Source organism: Macrobrachium nipponense, chromosome 43, assembly GCF_015104395.2.
Source record: "Macrobrachium nipponense isolate FS-2020 chromosome 43, ASM1510439v2, whole genome shotgun sequence".
NCBI lineage: Eukaryota > Metazoa > Arthropoda > Malacostraca > Decapoda > Palaemonidae > Macrobrachium > Macrobrachium nipponense.
In genome coordinates this window covers 24,948,484-24,970,811 of record NC_061104.1, presented here as the reverse complement: position 1 = coordinate 24,970,811, position 22,328 = coordinate 24,948,484, and the positions used below count along the sequence as shown (strand labels likewise).

Sequence of the window (22,328 nt, the reverse complement as noted above, 5' to 3'; positions counted from 1 at the left end):
AATACTTGTTTGATTTATAAATTACAAAGCAAGAAAGAAGCAGGAGTTCCTGAACACCAACTTTATGTGTCTGCCCATATTAGACTAGGAGGTCAGTTTCTAATTACACAGTATCTACAACTCACACTAGTAAGATCCTAGTGAAAGAAAATGATATCTCTTGTATCTCTTGTCAGAACTGAAGAGCCCTGGGCTTCCCCCACAAACGAGCACAAGAGAGGTTCTAGCCTCCAAGTTCTGGATGAGAAACCAGTGTTATTTGCCAGATCCACAACCCACTCAATGGAAGCTTCAACTACAAAGAAACCCTATGCATCAACAATTAAAAAAAGATTGTCCACTTCCCCTGGTTAGGAAGTGGGCCCAGGGAAACTCTGGGAATCTATAAGGATCCTCAGAGTAGGAAACCACTTACCATGGGAGCAAAGAGCTACTTGGATATATGGGCCCCAGACTGATAAACACATGGTTGATCACTCAGTAGAACATAGTGAGTAGAGGAATATTCCAGGAATACTGGGAGGCATCCTGCATGACTGTCCAAATATCTGGCACTGGTGAAAAGAACACCGCTGCCTCCCTATTTTGTCAAGACAAGCAGATCAATCTCCAGTGATTCTGAGACCATAACTAGCCTTTTCCACATAATGGACTAAGGAATGCTCCCCAGTAGTTACACTGATCTGCCAAAACATTCTTCATTCCTGGAATGTACCTGTCTCATGGATTGACAAGGTGAACTGTCCAGTTGTACGTCTGCCTTGCCAACTCTCAAGGATGGAGGAAAACTGGTCCCCCACAAACTGTATTTGCTGATGAAAAATATGAAGTGATCCACCAAACAATCCTAAAATGCCAGCATTCAATGAACATTTATTATATAAAATTTGAAAGTAAACAACAGCAAACCTATTGCTATATAATTATTACATATGGCATAGAAAATGATATAAAAAAATCAAAAGACCCTACATTTCAATAAGACAAGAACATGGATAAAATAAATAAAATCAAAGAACTGAAGAGCCCTTAAAACCAACGGTTTTGTTGCAATGACCCTAAGTGGACATAATTCATCTACATGGAGGTATAATTTCACAAGGATTAAGTTTTCGGAAGTCTGAACTTCCTGCCCGACTGAACAGAGGTTGAACAACCTTCTATGCCATAAAAACGGGTGCTTTTATTTTTTTTCTTTGTTCAACCACAAGAGAGAGTTTTTACCACTCTGTTAAAAAAACTGTCTATAGTTATGTGCTGTTTACAAAACAATTTACAATAAATAAAATGGCATAATTATTATTTTGTGACTCTTTCCCCTTCTGGCATTCAATACACTTGACCAAAATAAGCCATCCCCATCCTGTCTACCCAGACAAAGATGATTAAATCTCTATAAAACACATTCACAAAAATATTCCATCTCTCTTCTCATGTCACACTTTCTCTAAAAATGATATTGTTATGATACAATAAAGTTTGTTCATACTTACCTGGCAGATATATATATAGCTGTATTTTCTGAAGTCCGACAGAATTTTAAAAACTTCCGACACACGCAGTGGTCGGCCAGGTGGTTAGTACCCATTCCCGCCGCTGGGAGGCGGGTATCAGGAACCATTCCCATTTTCTATTCATAATTTTTATTTCCACTGTCCCCTGAGGGGAGGTGGGTGGGTACTTGATTATATATATCTGCCAGGTAAGTATGAACAAACTTTATTGTATCATAACAATATCATTTGTTCATGAACTTACCTGTCATATATATATAGCTGAATCCCACCTTTGGAGGTGGGAAGGGACAGAATAGAAGGATTTTGGGAAACAAATGCATGCAGATGATTTACATCTTGGTTCCACCTGTTAGCATAGCTGACTTCGTGATTACTGTCACCCAAGTCTGCTTCTGCTTTACTAGAGTGCCCAGCGAGGTAGAGACCTATAAAGCTGGTGCACTCCAGATGATCTGTCAACGGGGGCGTGACCACAATGTGACTAGACCATATTGACCATACCATGAGGGCTAAGAAGTAAAATAAATATATATATAAATATATATATCACCACCTGACCAACCTAGCCAAAGTTAAGGTGTGTTAACTAAGGCTTAAGAGTTAAGAAGTCGCCGTTGTCGGCGACTCAACAACTAAATTAAGAGCTCTTCCTAACCATTTTCTACAGGATAGGATGAAGTGGTACTTCTTGCCCCCAAGATTGTGTCTGCAGACACGTATGGCCCTAGCGAGCAGCAGATCTCATATGCCATCTTCACATCTCGCAGGGAGTGTGAAGTGAACACAGAGTTGCTTCGCTAAAACATGGTACTCAGGATGTTGCTGAGTGCCATGCTCTGTTGAAATGCTTCGAGGCCGCGCCCTCACCTCGTGAGCATTCCAGATAAAAAGATTTCAAATCTTTGTGCAAAACCACAATGAAGGAGCATTTTTTGAAAGAACTCCTTAACACTCAAGCCAGGGTGTTCTTCGATATGGGCAAGTCTGGTCTTTTCGGAACACTGCAGATTGCCCGAATGACTTCGACTTTCTTGAGTTTTATGTAGATAAAACTTGAGAGACCCGACAGGGCACAGGACTCTCTCTGGCTCCTGCCCACTAACTTGTGCCATCCTTGCTTCCAAGCTCCTGGCCCAAGGACAAAACAGGTTTCCATTCTTAGGCCACAACTGTTCTCCAAAGCCAAAACTTGTGACGATGGCTTAAAATCTCACTAACCCTCTTTGTCGTATCTAGGGTGGTTAGAAGGAGGCCTTCCTGATCACATGCAAGAAGTTAACAGGTAGGAGAGGTTCGAATGCTTTGACATCAAGAACTTCAGACTACGTCTAAGTTCCATATTGAAAGCTTCGATCTGGACATGCACAGTCAGTCCGTCTGTACTAAAGTCAGGTGACCGACCAGTTGACCAGTCAGGACGAATAAGGACAGCAAGGCTGTACCCTGAAGACCATAAGGTACTATTCTTCGCTGAAGGATGAGTGTCTGGACTGCCTGGGCGATTCAATCTAAGCAAACCTTGGGGGTGTATCCAACGCAACCCAACGTCGTCAGCGAATCAAACTCCTGACTCGAGCTTCTGGTGCCAGGAGAAAGGAGCGAGGAGCAAAAAGGCGATTCAGTCCGAAGGAAGAATGCCTGACAGTCCAACCTGGTCTCATGTTACACGATCATCGGGGGTGTATAAACGCAACGACTTCGTCAACAAGAAACTCAGGGCTACTATATGTCGCCTGATCTCGCACGAGTGTCTGACTCCGAGAAAACAGGTGAGACAAAAAGTAGATGGTGAGCGAGATTCGAGATTCCACAGAACTCAAAAGATCGTGAAGGGCTTTTGTTTGTTGTTTGACAGACGCAAATCTCTGAGCCCAAAGGCCGTCAACAACATATTTGCGTATTCTTTAAAAGTTGTGACTGCCAGCTTATCCCATTCTTCAGACGGAAATGGAAGACGGTAATCTTATTCCTGTCAACATCTCGATAGCCTGAACGTAGTCAGACTCAGAGCGGAGAGGTTATAGGTACCTTTCGAGTTAAGAGTAGACCGACTCTCTCGGAAAAGGTCCTTGGAAAGTGAACTAGGAAGTATGTGACCTCTGTGAATCCAGGATCCTGAAGGCCAACATGGGGCGATCAGCGTCATTGTCGCTCCCTGTGACGTCATAAATCCTCTTATTACATTTCCTAAACGATTGAAAAAGGGGAAAAAGAGACTAAACATCCATCCCCGTTCAATATCATAGGATGGCATTTAATGGTACCGATCCCGGATCGAGAATAAGGGAGCAGAGAAGAAGCCTCTTCGTCCTCAACATATCGAAGAGAAGTGAAAGGGCGTCCCTAAAGTCTCCACAACTCTCAACTTACTTCTAAAGAAATATTCCACTCGGAAGTCAATAGTTGCTGCCGTCGATCGAGACGATTCGTACGGACTTTTGCAATCCTGTAACGAACCTCTAGAGGATCGTTACATTCTACGCCTGTTGTTATAATAGGCTCTTTTTCGTAAACTCGAACAGGGACCGAGAGAAGATACTTCTTAAGATATGAGAGAGCTGTGGAATATCAGAGTTGATCTGGACCACTGGTTCCCAAAACTCGTTTCGAGGACTGGAGGGACTACCGAATCGCTTTACTTCTTTCAGATTAAGATCCAGGACATTTTGAAACCCTATCCAGATATCCGGCACCTTCTTTTCTATCACCTCAGGTGATAGACGCACTGAGAGATGTTCAGAATCATTCCTAGATCTTGAATAATATTTCAGTTTCCCGGTCGGAAAAAACTGTGATCTTAATTGCAGTCTATTCGGGGAAACAAAACTTCTTCAGGAAGGAAATAGTCCCCAGCAAGCTCATCCATTCCCTCCCCGAGTATGCTTACTTCCCTAATAAGGCTGCGCTTTGCCTAAGCAGGAGAGCATATAAAAGTGCAATGTTGCGGTAGACTCGTAGTTCTATACCGTGCGGTAACGAGCACCGAAAGGATTAAGAGATAAACTCTGTTGAACCATAGTAAGGCAAAAACGAATGCAACGTTATTCATTCACGTAAGAAATCTCTTCAATCTTAGGCTAAAGTCCGTGATTGTAGGACAGAGATACAGTTAGTCAGTCAATCCCGCAGGAGAGACGTAACCGCCAGCACAGAGATACGGTTAGTCAGCCAATCCCGCAAGAGGAGAGACGTAACCTACCGCGCATGAACAGCGCACTGATCTGTTACTGGTGGCTCGGTTTGGACTGGAGGACAGAGACAGCGTGACAGCAGCAGCCAGCAGCTTACGAATGTCCGTCTCTTAACTTTATGTCTGGGTTGCCAGCTACCCTATTCTACGAAGAAATAGGTCCGTTATTATTTTTTGAGCAGATAGACTCTCAAGCTGGTATATTTAGGCGAAACAGAAAACGCTAAATATATAGATGCGTTTGTGTCGTCAGAACACTACCATACAACGGTAAAAGATAAATCGGAAACTCCTGGAAGGCTGCAGGGAGTAACGATTAAATGTCCTTAAATTAGACAATAGACCTCTCGGTTGCCATCCGAAGAGGTAACTACAGCAAGCGATATGAGCTTGAACCAACCAGAAATAAAATAACGCAAGGGGCAAAAATGATATTGTTATGATACAATAAAGTTTGTTCATACTTACCTGGCAGACATATACACATATACATATATATATATATATATATATATATACATATATATATATACTATCATATATATATATATATACATACATACATATATATATATATATATACACATACATATATATATATATATATATATAGCTGAATTCGGAAATACAGCTACATACATATCTGACAGGCAAGTTTCATGAACAAAACTTAAGAGAATCGAAGCAGTCAGCTCAAGCTTCTTATGTTTATGGACATAAGCGTTCATTGACGTAGTCTACAAGTCTATTTCTTGTACGAGTCTGCGAATGACGAATGAGAGCTCTTCCGAATCTTGTCAATAAGAGCTTATTCGCTTACGCAATATCAAGTTAATGAGATGTTTTGTCAATGAGAACTAACCCCTTTACGGGACAAAGAGATATTTTGTCAATGAGGGGATACCCACTTACTTGACAAAACGATAGTATATTGTCAATGGGGGAAAGTCACTGAATTGACAAAACGTAATCCAGGAAGTCGAGCATTTTATTTTTCCGATTCCCGTCTCAAACGAGGAAGGGGCAAGAATCCTGTTAGAGACTAGGCTTACGGCAGGGTGAACGACGATGTTCAATTCGGCAGCGTAGTCCCGACTAGAAACTAACAAAACCTATCATCTGAAAAACCCTTTCAGATGGGCTAAAAAGCTTGCAAAAACTTATCCTGGGAAGGAAGAGGAAAGAAATTCTCCAACCAGCTTCCTCTCCCGTATCACAACCTAAAGAAGGCCTGCTAAAGCTTAAAATTTATTGGCAGTATGGCAAAAGAAGTCCTATCTCGCGCTTTCCTGAAGAGCGTCCTTTTGATGAGTACCTTTGCAAGAATCCTACTGAACATTGCGAGAGTCCTGACGTGCAGGACATCGACCTTTACCTAACCCGTAACTGCCTTATCGCAAAGTCTTGACTGCGGTAGAGAAAACGAGGATCTTCCTAGAGCTTTCCTTAACTCCATCCACCTTTGCGAAAAGCAATAAAATATTGACAGAGATCTCTTTGAATCACGAAAACCCGAGGTCTTGCTGGGTTTCGAAGACGAAGTTGTCTGTTCACTTTAAGCTTCCTCCGAAGCACTGCTTACTTCACATTCTTTGCATGTGAGGTATAAGGTATCACCGAAGGTAGAGGTAAAAATTCTTGAGGCCCAAATCGTAAACAGAGCTTGAAGAGTTCAATAGAAACGTTCAGCCAGGCGACACACCTGGCATGCGCTGGCGCTGCGCGCGCGGCGTCCACTGGCGAGCAGTGAGCACGCTCGGCGTCCACTGGCGAGCAGCGAGCACGCTCGGCGTCCACTGGCAGCGCGCGGAGTGCGCTCGGCGTCCACTGGTGCGCGCTTGGCGTGCACCCGGCGCGCGCCTGGCGTCCATCCGAACGTCCCGTCCAAGTCCGAGCGTCAAAAGAAGCGTGCAGAAAAGCGTCACGCTCCTGACAGGCGTCAAAACAAGCGAGATACATCTCGGAGAGAAATCCGACTGCACGAAACAGTCTCAGGAGAAGGGTCGATCGTGCGAGAATACGTGGGGCGACTGGCGAGGAAGCTTCTTATTCTCACAGTAACAAAACTCGGACGTCCGCTCTCAAAGCGTTCGCCGTCCTGCTACTAAGACTTCCATTTCATATTTCTCGGTGGAAAGACGTACACGTGATCAGGCGACGTTCGCCTTCTTACTTCTCACTGGAACGCATAACGAGAGAGAGAGAGAGGACGTGAAGCGTCCTCCTCTACAAAGCTTCTATTTAGAGGGCGCGAGTCCTTCCGAAAGCTCCAACCCCTGCGCGGGGAGGACGCTTCGGAGGACGAGAAGCAATCCTTCAGGATTCGTGCACGTGCACGCACTTAGGCAGTCTGGGGATTTTCATCAGAAACTGCCGAAGGCACGCCAGATCGGTGGGGGTTCCTCGTAACCCTCCTTCGGCTTTCGACATGCTCTCTCCCCGGGTCCTGGGAGTCAAGCAGAGGTCCCGGCCTAGAGGCGAAATAATGCCGATCTGACGCACCCTCCACTACACAAGGGGCACTGTCACTGCACTTAGCCACTTCGCTATTGCTCTCTAAAGCAAGCACTTTCGATTCTAAGATACGAATCGAAAGAGTATTAGAGAAAGGGCAATAACCTCTACAGACCCTGTTTAGGGCCCGAAGGCAACATTACAGGGTTATGAGAAACAATAACAGAAGTAGCACTCTTCACAACAATGAAGGAGAGCGATCACCTCTCGCAGACAAATTCATAACCCGTAGGCCATACTACAGGGTTAGGCAAAAAAAAAAATCTACAGGAAGGTTAGCAGGTTCACTACCCTGACTTTTGTTTACTGATTAATTGCGTACATACGAATCATACGTTTTCCTTACGGAATTAGACATGTTTACTGATTAATTGTACATACGAATTCATACGTCTTCCTTACGGAATAGACAAAGTCTCACACTCCTCACATGACAAATCTCAACAAAGAAGCAAGACTCATACCCCTCGTGCATACCAAGTGCGGATCTACCGAAGCTTTCGGTAGCCACACCCTATCTTTGCAGACAACACCCTCTGAAACTAGCCTAACTAGATTCAGATATCTTATGCAAAAATGAATCAAATTCAAATCAATTTAAGATAGCGTATGTCTAGCCACAAATCCAAGTAAATAAATTAAAAGACAATAGGATACTTAGCGGCAATGAAGTTTCCAAAATCTAAGACGGAGGTACTGGAAACAGGTGTTTCCAGCACCGGCGACAGAAAAATTATGAATAGAAAATGGGAATGGTTCCTGATACCCGCCTCCCAGCGGCGGGAATGGGTACTAACCACCTGGCCGACCACTGCGTGTGTTCGGAAGTTTTTAAAATTCTGTCGGACTTCAGAATACAGCTATATATATCTGACAGGTAAGTTTCATGAACAATCTAACAACACTATTATACGTATTCATAAGAATTTTATGTCAAAGAACAAATGTTTTACTCTAGCATGACTCCATAATTTCTGCAAAATCTGATGAGTAAAGATGGGTTATGAGTACTACTATTTATTCCGCAACTCATACTGGATTCACTGATTATTTCATATTTTACCCTACTCAGATCTAACTGATTTAGAGTTGTACTAACACTGCTTCATCTAATGATGAAAACAAAGTTGTACTAACACTGCTTCATCTAATGATGAAAACAAAGTTTACCTATACAGACAGTCCCCACGTTATTAGCGGGGTTCTGTTCTGATAGCTTGATAAGCGAAAATCGCCGATAACCAGACTTTATCGCCGATAACTGGATCAAGGCGTTGTTTTGTTTACAATCGTTACCCTGGCGCGCAAGCGCAAATTTCTTTCTCCTCGCACTAAAAAGCATCAGCGATACATCTCGGAAATTATTTCGTCACTTGGACAAAATTTTTGCACCATTTTATATTAGCAGTTACATAAAGTTTTATATATGAAAATGTGCGCAATTACATGTAGGATACAACAAATAACAACTCATGGTTGTAGCTTTTATCAGTTTTGAAATATTTTTATACAAATAATGATAAGTGCCAGAATTTCAACCTTCGGTCAACTTTGACTCTACCGAAATGGTTGAAAAACGCAATTGTAAGCTAAAACTCTTATATTCTAGTAATATTCAATCATTTCCCTTCCTCTTGCAACAAATTGGAAGTCTCTAGTACAATATTTCGATTTACAGTGAATTTATGAAAAAAACTTTTTCCTTACATCCGCGCGGTAACTCTTCCGAAAAATCATAAATTTTTTCATCCGATTGTCGTAATGTTTGCACCATTTTAAATTAGCCATTACATAAAGTTTTATGTACGAAAATGTGCGCAATTTCATGTAGAATACAACAAAAACAACCCATGGTTGTAGCTTTTATCAGTTTTGAAATATTTTCATATAAATAACGATAAGTGCCAAAATATCAACCTTCGGTCAACTTTGACTCAACCAAAATGGTAAAAAAATGCAATTGTAAGCTAAAACTTACATTCTAGTAATATTCAACCATTTATCTTTATTTTGCAACAAATTGGAAGTCTCTAGCACAATATTTCGATTTATGGTGAATTTATGAAAAAAAAAAATTTTCCTTACGTCCGCGCGGTAATTCTTCTGAAAAAAAATCAGAATTTTTTTCGTCCGATTGTCGTAATGTTTGCACCATTTTAAATTAGCAGTTACATAAAGTTTATATATGAAAATGTGCGCAATTTTATGTAGAATACAACAACAAACAACCCATGGTTGTAGCTTTTATCAGTTTTGAAATATTTTCATATAAATAATGATAAGTGCCAAAATTTCAACCTTCGGTCAACTTTGACTTAACCGAAATGGTCAACTAACGCAATTGTAAGCTAAAACTATTACATTCTAGTAATATTCAATCATTTACCTTTATTTTGCAACAAATTGGAAGTCTCTAGCACAATATTTCAATTTATGGTGAATTTATGAAATAAACTTTTTCCTTACTTCCGGGCAGTAACTCTTCCGAAAAAATCATAAATTTTTTTGTCCGATTGTCGTAATGTTTGCACCATTTTAAATTAGCCGTTACATAAAGTTTTATCTATGAAAATGTGTGCAATTTCATGTAGAATACAACAAAAAACAACCAATGGTTGTAGCTTTTATCAGTTTTGAAATGTTTTCATATAAATAACGATAAATAGAAAAAATTCGCCCTTCGGTCAACTTTAACTCGACCGAAATGGTCGAAAACTGCAATTGTAAGCTACAACACATACATTCTAGTAATATTCAATCAATTACCTTCATTTTACAACAAATGGGAAGTCTCTAGCACAATATTTTGATTTATGGTGAATTTTTGAAAACAGCTTTTTTTTACGTCCGCGCATTACGAATTCATGCATCTTTTTGTGATAATATTTTCTCTGTGTTGCCTTGATTGTTTTAGAATGTTTTATGTACCAAATGGTCACAATTTAGTGTACAATACAACGGAAAAAATTAACTCGTTAGCTTTAACCGTTTTGCTCACTGCGCGATTTGTATACAATTATATGACATTTTTTTTTCGCACTGTCATATATCCCAATATTTATATATGATAATTATATTTTTTTTCATTTCTGATGGTTGCATACTAAAGTTAAGGCAATGACAAAGAAAGGAGCCAAAAATGAACTCTTAATCTTGAAAACTAAGCATGCTGTGATTTTTTGAAAAAAAAAATTTCCGCTTCGGCGCTCACTCGCGAACGCCGCCGGCATATGGGAGACAATTTTTAAAATACTGCTTTGGCGTTTAAGGGTTAACTGCACCTCTATTAGGTATGTATCAGTGCCAAAATTATTATCGGCACTTATAACTGAAAATTGGTGCATGCCGGCACCAAAATTCGTTGATTTTTGGCACTAGCTAGACAAATGCCATAGAACTGGATTGCCAGTAACCAGGGACTGCCTGTACTGGTGCTGTTTAATAAGTGAGCTAAGCAAAGGAACATGAATATTTTCTGAGCCTAAAAGAAGGAGTTCTGTGGCATTATAGAGAGTAAAAAAAAAAAAAAAAAAAAACCCTGCTGGATCCAGTTTCCTTCAGCTACAAACTTCTGGATCCAGTTCCCTTCAGCTACAATCAGAAGCATTTATAAAGAACCTTGGAACACAACCACTCATAAGGACCTAGATTAAGTGAATGCACTAGGTATAACTATTCTGTACTAGATTTAATATTTTTCTCTTCTATATTGTCTCCCTTGGAGTTCCATTTAACACTACTGTATTCAATTATTTCTAGCGCAAATTTCGTGGGATAAGGTAATAACAGAGTACAAGTTTTCAAGGTATTCAAAAACCAAGATATGACAAATATTTTATGAATTTGTATTTTTCATAGCTAACAAACCAGAGGTCTTAACAATAGGATATTTTCCAAGTGCTAGCTGGTAACTGGTTAAAAACAATCAAAGATTGTAAGCAAGGAATCTGTGAGATCTGGCAACTCCTGCACATACGAGGTGATAACTGGTCAGAGACCACGCACTACCTCGTGACGTCTTTAGTAATTTATTAATACAGTAAGTACTATAAAATGTCTTGAAGTTACCTGCCAGTGGGAATTATTAACATAGAAGTTATTTGAAGATGTGATTAGGGCCAAATCCGTATCAACAGTTATAGAGTCCAGCAATGCAGGAAACCGAACACGATCTCTGCCTAAATGGCCACTCCAACTTCCCTGGAAAAAAGTTACCAGTCCACTAGTAATTCTCCATATGACTCCAGTTTTTACACTCCACACTGCCAATGTTTTATAGTAATATGAATGTGACAAAAAAAAAAAAAAAAAAAAAAAAAGCTGAAAAGATGTTTGATTGCTAACAGGAACAACAAACAAGAGCTCCTTTGATGTATTTCACCATTAGAACAAGTTTTTAAAATATTTCACCATTAACATAAATTCTTAAAAGTAATTTGTATTTTGCCTGGGTAAATAATCAGAACCTTTCATGTAGTATTCCTTAGCATGACCTGGAATCAGTTTTTGAAATTTGGTAATTGAGTTAACTGGTGGTTATGGGTGGGTATGAGAGAATAAGGACCCTCTAAATAACCGGCCACTTCACCTGACATCACCTTTTTTTTCTTTGGCATCCGAGACAATATCATAAGTGAGCACACAATGTCTCCTCGGATGGACTAACAAGTCTTTGAGACATCCTAATTCCTTGTAACTCTATGGGTAAGGTAAGATGTATTTGAAATGATATTACTGTAAAGATTTTTGATGATAAAGAATACTGTACAATATTAAAAATATTCACTAATTATTTTAATTTTATTTTCCAGTAAAAGCAGACTAGAAAATAAAATGAAAATAATTAGCAAATACTTTAAATATTGTACAAAATGCTTTATCATAAAAAACTTTATACAGTAAAATTTTTTCAAATACATCTTCCATTACTGTTCGAGAGAGAGAGAGAGAATCGTACACCTATTATGCTCAGTTCAGGGCCCAACCCAGAGTGAGCTTAATAGATACATAACTACATTGAGCTTAATAGATACATAACTACATTATAAGTAAATAATTTTTGTAAATAATTTTTATCATAAAAATCAATATTTAGTCACATACACAATATGACAAAAATACAGTAATTAGTGAATAAAGTGTTGTTATACACAAAAAAAAGTGAATTAGTGATCATTTTAAAAGGATTAATACTTGAGTAGTATGAGAGAAAAAAATTTATGTATACAGTCCAGAGGTAACTTGATTAGTTGTCAAATGATTTGTAAGACAGAGTTATTTAATTTGTATTAAAAGATTTATTCAATTTGTATTAAATATTTTAAAGAAATTTTGCTGTTTATATTAACATCAATATTTTAAAATGAATAAATCATTGTTATACATATTTTAGGAAGTGTATATACTTAAGAGTAACAGTTGTAATAGGGTACTAATCTAAGTTGTCTTATGATGTTTTGGGATGATAGTTTGGGGTGTATTTTTGTTTGAAATATTAAATTGTTTTAGTATGATAATTTAAGGTATATTTTTGTTTGAACTATCAAATTAAGCACTTAAGTCTTAAAATAGACAGTTACAAGCATTTTCGATTATGGGGTACATGGTATATGGCAGTTATAAGCCAGTTATAATGATTTTTAGAGAAATTTTTGCATTTTCTCGGTTTTAACATTTCCGTGGCAGGCTCTGGGACCTAATACTAGCACGTAAAAGTGGGGGAGCATTGTATGTTCTGTAAGAGGATGCATTCTATATAGGATTTCAATTATTTAATATTAATTCGCAGAATGATTTTGGATTTGAAGGAGTACGTACATATGGTTTTTAATGTTTCAGTTTTTATATGAAAATGAATTTTTATTTGAAATTGGCAGTTGCCAATATGAATTAAAGCTAATGTAAAATATTATTCCTTGTGCTTGTCGACTCACTGACATATAGTATAAGCTATGTCATGGACACATATTTTTTCATTATTAGACTTTTTCTTTTAATCAATAAATTTGGAAATACAATTTTTTTCTCAGTATCAGTTATATAATTTGTTACACTCTTAGGATAACACTTCATTATCAAAAGCAGTCAAATATAATGTTTGGTTTTGCTTCTTCAGTAACTTGAGTTATTGTATGCTATTAAACCCTGCTTGTCAGATTATTTTTGGTTTTCGCATGTTGGCTGAGCATCTGTAATGCCTATAGTATTGATAATCAAGACAGTGAAATCTTTATGTTCTCCACCAGATGTGTTTGGATGTTTTAGCTCTAGTCAGAATTCTCCTTGACACCCCACTAAGTATGGGAAGGCTGGATAGGGTCTACTTTGAGAGTATCTAAATAATAAATTTTGTTATGAAAATTTTCATTATTTGGGATGAATCTTCCCAAAAAATGACAGTCAAGTACAAATAAATACCTATAATACGAAGGTACGTTCCTGTACATACTCCCCAGATTGCTCTTTTTTTGGCTCAGGAGAAGACTTTACCCTCTATTATTAGAGGGATAAGGGATTTACAGCTTTCAAATGCAATTTCTAATCTTTAAGATAATGAGCAGCAAAAACAGAATTACACTTTCATTGTCACATTAGTAATTACATCCTCAAGAGACAAATTCTTCAAAAAACTAAAAGATGTAGCAACTGCTCTTACACTGTATATACTATTTACTTTCAATAAAGTTAAGAAATTTGGACTTAATTTTTCATGCGATAGTCTTATTCTTAGATAAAGGAGTGTTAGGTTTTCTAACACTACAGAATAAACTATTAACTCTGCCCCTCACAGGCTTTAATCTATCTAGATAAATCTTAATAGCTCTAACAGGACACAGCAAAGCCTCTTCTTCATTCCCCACCAAAGAGGTTAAATTTGGAATTCTTACCGTTCTAGGTAGAAGTTTGACCTTGACATCATTCTTAGCCCTGAACAAAGGTACAAATGATAAAACAGCATCTCCCTTACAAAAGCCTACCTTAAGATCTGGATCATTAGAAATATGTATCTATTGCAAGTTACGCAGAACTGAGGAAAGCATGGATTTATATAGTATATACCTCTTGAATAGCAGCTAGGGAAAGATTCTTCCTATATCTAAAATATTGAAAGAACTTGATGATGTTTAGAGAGGTACAGGTGCTGGAAATCCCTCTAGAACGACACCAAATCCATTACACAAACCACTGCCTCTGATACAAGGCCAAGGTTTTTGTTAGTCTTGATTTAAGGATAGGCTTCCAAGATACTTCATAAAACCCCCTCACTCAGAGGAAGCTTTGGTGGAACTGCATGGAATTCGGTTGTCTTCCTTAAAGGAAGAATATGAGGGAGGTCCACTGAAAATGCTTTCTCTCGGGCCACCACAGAGCTACTAGTCATTCTGCAGTGGTTAAATTCCTGAAACTTGTTCAGCACTTTCCTTATTACTGCAAACGGAGGAAAAGCATACGTATCTAGACTGGCCTAATCTTGAAAAAATGCATCTACTGCCCAAGCCTGAGGGTCCTGGCATGGAGAGCAATACTACATTGAGTTTCTTGTTAATCGATGTTGCGAATAAGTCCACATCTGGTGCTCCCCACAGACACAAGTGACTGGCAGACTTGTGGATGTAACAACCATTCTGTGGGTAGCACTTGTCCTTTCCTGCTCAATTGATCTGCTAAAACAGTTTTTCCCTGGAATGAACTGTGGAACCAAAACTATGTTTCTGGCTTCTGCCCAAAGCAGCAACTTCTCTGCTATCAGAAACATTGATTTCGATCTCATGCCACCTTGGTTTCTGATGTATGCCAACGAGGTGGTATTGTCTGAAAATACTGCTATTACCTTTCCTCTGAAGGAGGGACTTCCATACTGCCAACAGTTCTATATTGTTTATGTGCAACTTCCTCTCTTGTGGTGACTATGTCCCAGACATCTGATGGCCTCCCAGGCATGTTCTCCAGCTTGCCATTGAAGTATCTGAAAACAAGGTTAGGTCTGGGCTCGCTACCCCTTGGGATGACCCTGTTCCTTGTCTCTGACGATCCTTCCACTATCCTAACATCTCCCGAAGACTTACTGGGACCGAAATTAAAAGTCTGGCAGGGACTTCATGTCCCAAGTTTACTTCAATTAGAGTTGAACTGCCTGCATCCTGAGCCATAATCTAACAAATCTTTCCAGAGATGCCATTTGTCCCAAAAGAGACAGCCATTGTCTTGCTGCATGCTTCTTTAAGGGCTAAAATTTTCTTGGCAGCGATAAAAAAATTGTCTATCCGTTTTTTTGATGGAAAAGCCCGAAAACTGTGAGTCGATTCTCATCCCTAGATAGAGGATTAAACCGAGTTGGAATCAGGGCACACTTCTGAAAGTTGATCAATATGCCAAGCAATTGAGCTAGGCAAAGTAACAGATCTTGGACTGCAGAATTCCCTTGAAAAAGTTGGCCAACATTAGCCAGTTGTCTAAATAGAGCAGAATTCTCACTCCCACTGGTGCGAAAATCCTCATAAATACCCGAGGTGCTGTACACAAGGCGAAGCAAAGAGCTCTGAATTGAAATACCTTCCCTGCAAAGACAAAATGCAGGAACTTGAGTGACTGAGGATATATCGGAACATGGAAATACTAAGCATTTTGCATGTCCACTGAAATCATCCAGTCATTCTTCTGCACTGCCGCTAGCACTATGTTGGATGATTCCATGGAGAATGGAGATAGACGAATGAGTGTGTTGAGTGTCGACACAGTACTGGGCGCTACCCTCCAGATGCCTTGGGCACTAGAAAAACACGGGTATAAAACACTGGCAAGTTTCCCTGACATCTGCTCTATCGCTTTCTCCTCCAGCATTGATACCACCTCTTTCTAAAGTATTAGAAACTTTTCCTGCTGACGAAGATAAGATGGAAAAGCAATTGGAGCTGACAACAGGAAAGGGATTATGTAGCCTTCCTTCAGTACCTCCACCATCCAAAGTTCTGCTCTTAAGTCTTTCCGAACGTGCCAAAAGGTCTGCAGTCGGCCTCCTTCTGGAACCTGAGAGCATAAAGCTTCATTCTTTCTAAAAACCTTAGAAGTTTTGCTTTTATTGAAACCTGATAAGGACCTATGAAAGGGCTTGGCAGCCAAAGCTGAGTCATTAGATGAAGAAGGACAAATCTTGACTGGAGGGCCAGAAGGAAAAGGAGAAGCAGATCTTTTATTGCCTGCTTTAAAAGATTATCAAATAAATTCCCTATTTTCCTGTATGAAAATATCCTCCCTTATTGCCTTAGAGACCGATTCATAAGGCGCTCCAAAGGGGAAACCAAAACTGCAGCCATCTTCTGAGTAGGAGAGACCCTAGACGAAAGATAAGAGCACAATTGTTCTCTTTTCAAGATCAAGTTAGAAAAAGCATAGGAACATTCACCTGGAACATCCGAAAAAACATTGTCCAGGCAAGACAAAAATTCTAATGACTCCTCTCAAGGTTTGATACTCGCTGGTGCCAGAAAGTCTTGAAGCTGGCGCAGAGAAGCAGCAAAAGTACTAAGCAAAAGCTCAGCAAAATACAATACTTCAATAATTCTAAACAAAGACCTGGACAAAGTCTCTGCCTCTGTATTAGACCAAAGCACTCAGAATGGTTCCCTATCATAAATTCAGTCAAACCTTTAACAGATTATAAAATAAGGCTTACATTCTGCTCTAATTTCTCAATACACTTTTCCTGAACCAAAAGGGGAGCGCAAGGTGTAGCAAAGAGGAAATGTCAGTATTAGCTATATTAGGCCTAGCAGAGGAAAGAACCATAGGCTAAGTAGGGCTAACTACAGACGAAGGCTCACCAGGAAGGAGAGAAAAGGCAGGTTTACCCCTGGCCTAATCTATCTGCTTCCATACTTTTCCTACATCTGACACTTTTAAGCATAAAATCCTAAGGCCAATCCCTACATCCATCAAATCTAATTTCTAGATCACACTCTGTACCCCTTCAGCCGGTACAAACATTATGTTGATCTACCTTAAATCTAGGCATCCTGCTTACACAGTAACCACTCCTACATAACGTGATGTTAATTGATTTGCTTCTGGTGGAAGACATCCTAGGAAGATTAAAATTACAGTACCGTGACAAGAGTAAACAGGCAAAATACCAACAATCGCCTATACCCAATAGTGGCAAGGAGAATTCTGACTAGAGATACAACATGCAAACACACCTGGTGGAGAACAGGTGAACTAGACAGTCTTCTGGGTCAGTCAAGCAATTTTCTTTTGTTTGAATGCCAACTCGCCTATCAGAATATGAACTAACTTTAACAGTAAGTACGATTCATCCCAAATAATATGCTTTGCATTACAAAGATGAAAAGCATTTGTGAAGTACTGAAACATTCAGATGACAAAGTCTCAACTAGGTCAAAATGATATTCTGTTGATACTGCTACAAGCATCCTTCTAGCACCTGTTTTTTTATTTACTTACAATCATGAGGGATGATTTTGAAACAAGAGGGAGAATTCAAAAAAGTATGGGGGACTGAATGAAATAAAGTAAATGCTTTATGTAAAGCTTAGAGTAAAGCAAGACCTTGTTGTGATGTTATTGCTACTCATGTGAGTATGTCCGTCCACTAAGGGTTAAACACTGCTGTGCATGTTTTTTTCATTTCACTGATAAAAGAAGCATACAACTTTGGTACAAAGGGATATTTAAAGTCAGCCCTCAAGGAGTGCAAAGATATCCACATTAAAAGGAGGCTCAACAACAAAGTGTTTTGTGAGTCACTTCCTGTAATCACCAGTCAATATCTTATTACTGAGTCACCCTCCCTTAATTACCAATTAACTATCTTGTTATTGAGTAACCCCAATAATCACCAGTTACTGTCCTATTACTGAGTCACTGCCCTTAATCACCAGTTAACAATCTTGTTATTGAGTCACCCCCCTTAATCACCAATCAATAATCGTGTTACCAGGTTCAACAATTGATTCCAGCTCAGGCTGAGGAATACATACTCCTAAATATAAGGTAATGAGAACCATTTCTGCATAAAAAAAAAATAAGTAGTACAACAAACTAACAAAAGTTTGTTAAAATTTCATGAATACTCAAATATATATCTATGGAATTAAAATATAAAAACAATTACTTGTACTTGCAAGGTAACCATTGGTTAAATTCTTTGGCATAACGTTTAAATGACAAAACCATGCAAAATTCAGAGCAAAATATGTTGTATGTATCATTTAAAGAATATAATAATGGTTAACACAACTGAAATTTTTAATCTATTTGACAATTTACGATCTTATTTTGTAATGCTAGCAAAAATACAGTTATTGTTAATGTTAAATTTTGAACAGATAATTGTTCAAAACTCATGTATCAGATTTACTCTGCATCTGTTGCATTTCAACTGTAGTTAACACCGCATCTTAAATACTCTGCAAACCTATAACCAACAGTAAGAAAATTAAGAATAAGTTACCTGGGTATACTCGACTTTCACATCCTTTCCCAGGTCAACATAAGTTGAAGAGTTATTTGTGGCAAAATATGTATCCAACTCTTCATGTGGAGCCCCTGCAATTGCTAGGTTACTGCTACCTGTGTCCACCAAGAGACTGAACTGTAATGAAGTAGGAGATTAATCATACATAAAATATGGTTAAACTGTAAGACTGACTGATAAGTAAATAATGGTTTCTTCAAAGAGTAATGTACAAATTACAAGTATACACCCTTCTTGATGTCAGCATTAAAATGACAAATTTTCTAAGACAATTTGTATTTTTCATAGCTACAAACCTGAGGTCTTAGCGTTGTACTGCCCACCTTTAGCCACCCCTCAGTCTTCTTAAAGACATCCTGGGTTGGGAAAGAGACTGAATGTGGTGGCGTGGGTGCGTGGTCCTTGGCCAGTTTTCTCTTGATTTACGCATGCGTTGCCAGATCTCACAAGATTCCTTGCTTTTCGTCTACGATTTAACTGGATCCAGAGCTAGGGGCTAGAAAATTATCCTATTGTCAAGACCTCAGGTTTGTAGCTATGAAAAATACAAATTGTCTTAGAAAATTTGTAATTTGTTCATACGCAAACAAACCTTCGGTCTTAACAATAGGACAGACTTATACTTGGAGGGAGGTACAGACATCCTAAACTGGCTGGGGGCCTACCCACCAGTCCAGCTCCAGAAGAAATATCTACCGGAGAGGGACTGATGTCTGTGAGGAGCTAGATACAGTGATATCAAACAACTCAGCCATTGGATTACCTACAATGATATATGGGGCAAATCATTGCATATGGAACTAAAGAGAAACTTTGACTGTTCAATAACAAACCAATGTGCCAGGGTTCGTACTATTCCTTAGTCCCCATTGCTAAGGAGCGGAGTGTATGCTACCAAATAGAGAGTTGGATATCTGCACACCAAACAACCAAACTATCAATATGACTTACCTTACTCACCTATATCAGAACCAGTCCAGCGAATAACGTGTCTAAACCCCAACCCGCCCGTAGGAAGAAGGAAAGGTACAAGAGAAAGAAAGAGACCAGCCAACTCATTCATCCTCTCATCCACACAATCATCTTAGGTAAGATACAAATGTGCCCTGTTGGGGGCAACAATGAGTTACACAATCTGTTGGGCAGCCACCACAGGACCTGGGGAAAACGTGTCAATAGATCTGTGGGCAACATCTTTAAGATAGAAAGAGGTGAAGGACTGGCATAACCAAGTACCAGTGCTCAGAATTCTATGAACAGTGAACTTGTTCTTGAAAGCCAGAGGGGGACCAATACCCCCGACGTCATGTGCTCTAGCCTGCAAGACTTGGCGGTGGAATCATCAAGAGTCAAATACGCCTGTCTGATAGCTTCACGTATCCAAAGAGATTGTATTCTTGGACAACTCTTTCTTCATATGCCCCATGCTAACAAAAAGCCTACGACAATCTGGCCTAAGATGTCGGGTCCTTTTAAGATAGCAACGCAGAGCCCTGACAGGAAATAGCAAAAGCTCTTGAGATCACCGCCCACAAAGTCATCCCGTGATGGAATGAAAAAGGAAGCAAACCCATCATCCTGAACCAAGGGATTCTGGGTCTTAGCCACGAATTCCACAACAAATTTGAAGGACACTGACCCCCAATCCCTGGTGTGCTTCACATCATAGCTAAGGCCGTGTAGCTCCCCCACTCTCTTCGAAGACGCCAAGCTGCTAGGGGGATTACGATACCTGGCCCAATCATGGATGAGATACAGAGGGTCCAGTTTGTCTCGGATAAGGATACAAATTGAAGCCTTTTATTAGGTTGCAAATCAGGGGATTGGAAGCTCAGATTTCAAATGATCAGACTTTTTAATGACATCTGGAAAAAATGTAAAAGCTGATCAGGCAGCCGCAAAGATATCTCTAGAGATCCTGAAGCCAGATTATCTTTTATTATTTACAGCCAAGCACATCTTCAATATAGATAAGATGGATAACTTCTTGTAGATGTCCAACAAGACTTTACTGTTAAGGAAGAGAGGACTGATATGGATTCAAGGCTGTGAATGTACACATCCCCTCTGCACTGCTATCCAACACTGAGTGATTTAAAGCAGAGGTATTAACTGAAAAGCAATTTTGGGTAATCTGGAAATCCAACTTGAAAGCTTGAATACAATAGCAATTGATTATAACTACTTAGATGGTTACATTTCATTAGTCTTTCAGTAGCATATATGGCAACCAAAATAACATCCCAAATAGGCTCCTTCTTCCTGATAATTCTCAGAGTAACTACAAAGTCACAGAGGACTTGTCATAACAAGAAGGTACCCATCTAGCCCATGGACCACAAAATCATTGCAACGTCCATAGTCGACTATCAGCACTGTATGACTAAGAGTTTAGTCAATTTTCTCAATACCAGACCTGATAAGATGGTCAGAGTAAAATACTAGTAAAAGTTAAATATTAAGTAAGCGATCTACTTTATCACTGATGTTTAGGATGGAGTTGAGCCTTCAACTGACAACAATGGTGAATGATATGATCTGAATGATTACATAGACTTCAAGGGCTTCCATTCAGTAGATTGCATTTGCATGGATACTGTATAGTTAAAGCAGTGTGCCAGTGATGGAATGGGTGAAGAGGATGTTGGAAAGCTGATCTAGACACAGTTACATGAAGCAAGAACTAAGCAATAACTTCAAAAGGGTTGTATAAGAGGTCTTCATGGCATCCTTCTATGTCAGAGGATGCTATTAACATCACAAAGGGAATTTAGGTTTTTTTTGTTTGTTTGTATGGTGTTTAGAGTAAGTCATTTCGCCTTACGCTTCTGGGCAGTAACCATGGAATGCGTTGTAGGCTCTGACACTTGTTTATTACAAGAGAAGCAGATTTAAGGGGGGGTGCCTGGTCACATGCCTCTCCCTACCTTGGATAGAATAATGCATAAATCTCAAAGCTATAATTAAATTTTGATAATGTGTACCCAATACACAAAAGAAAAATATTGATAAAAACACTGGAAAAAAAAAAATTATATAATTTGTTTTTTATGCATGTATTTAATGCTTATATTTGCCAAAGGAACTTCACCTGCTACTTCTTTGTAAGCTACAGGTGTTGGAAACAATGTTACAATCGTCAGAATTATAATCTCTCTCTCTCTCTCTCTCTCTCTCTCTCTCTCTCTCTCTCTCTCTCTCTCTCTCTCTCTCTCTCTCTCTCATTGATAGAAACAACTTCTTGTTAAACAGGCAACACGGTTTCAGACAAGCAGATCCTGTCTATCAAACCTCTTGGAATTTTTTCATAACATGCTTGGTATTTACAACAGTGGTAGAACAATAGATATACTCTACACAGATTTCCATAAGGCCTTTCACAAAGTTCCACACAAGAAACTAATGACAAAAGTTAGAGCTTTCGGAATTGTAGAAAAATATAGCAGACTGGATTAAAGACTGGCTAATAGAAAACAGAGTTGTAATAAATGGTGAAGAATCAGAATGGTCAGATTATAGGCTTCACTAGGAAGATAGCCAAAGGATTACACCAGGGGTCAGCACTTAGCCCATTCATCTTCAACATCGTGATGGATGTAATGACCAGGGATGT

General features: G+C 39.1%; 1 protein-coding gene across 2 annotated transcripts in view; it reads right to left on the bottom strand.

The window, feature by feature from the left end:
- LOC135213589 (beta-secretase 1-like) overlaps positions 1-22,328 on the bottom strand; it is a 178,748-nt gene that overhangs the window by 122,479 nt on the left and 33,941 nt on the right. The window contains exons 3-4 of one of the 2 annotated variants that reach the window (XM_064247588.1): positions 18,692-18,832; positions 11,290-11,421 (exon numbers count right to left, since the gene is read on the bottom strand). In XM_064247588.1, coding sequence (XP_064103658.1) covers positions 11,290-11,421; positions 18,692-18,832 — 273 coding nt within the window. The remainder of the gene's footprint in view (positions 1-11,289; positions 11,422-18,691; positions 18,833-22,328) is intronic. The other variant, XM_064247589.1, reaches the window with a different exon arrangement.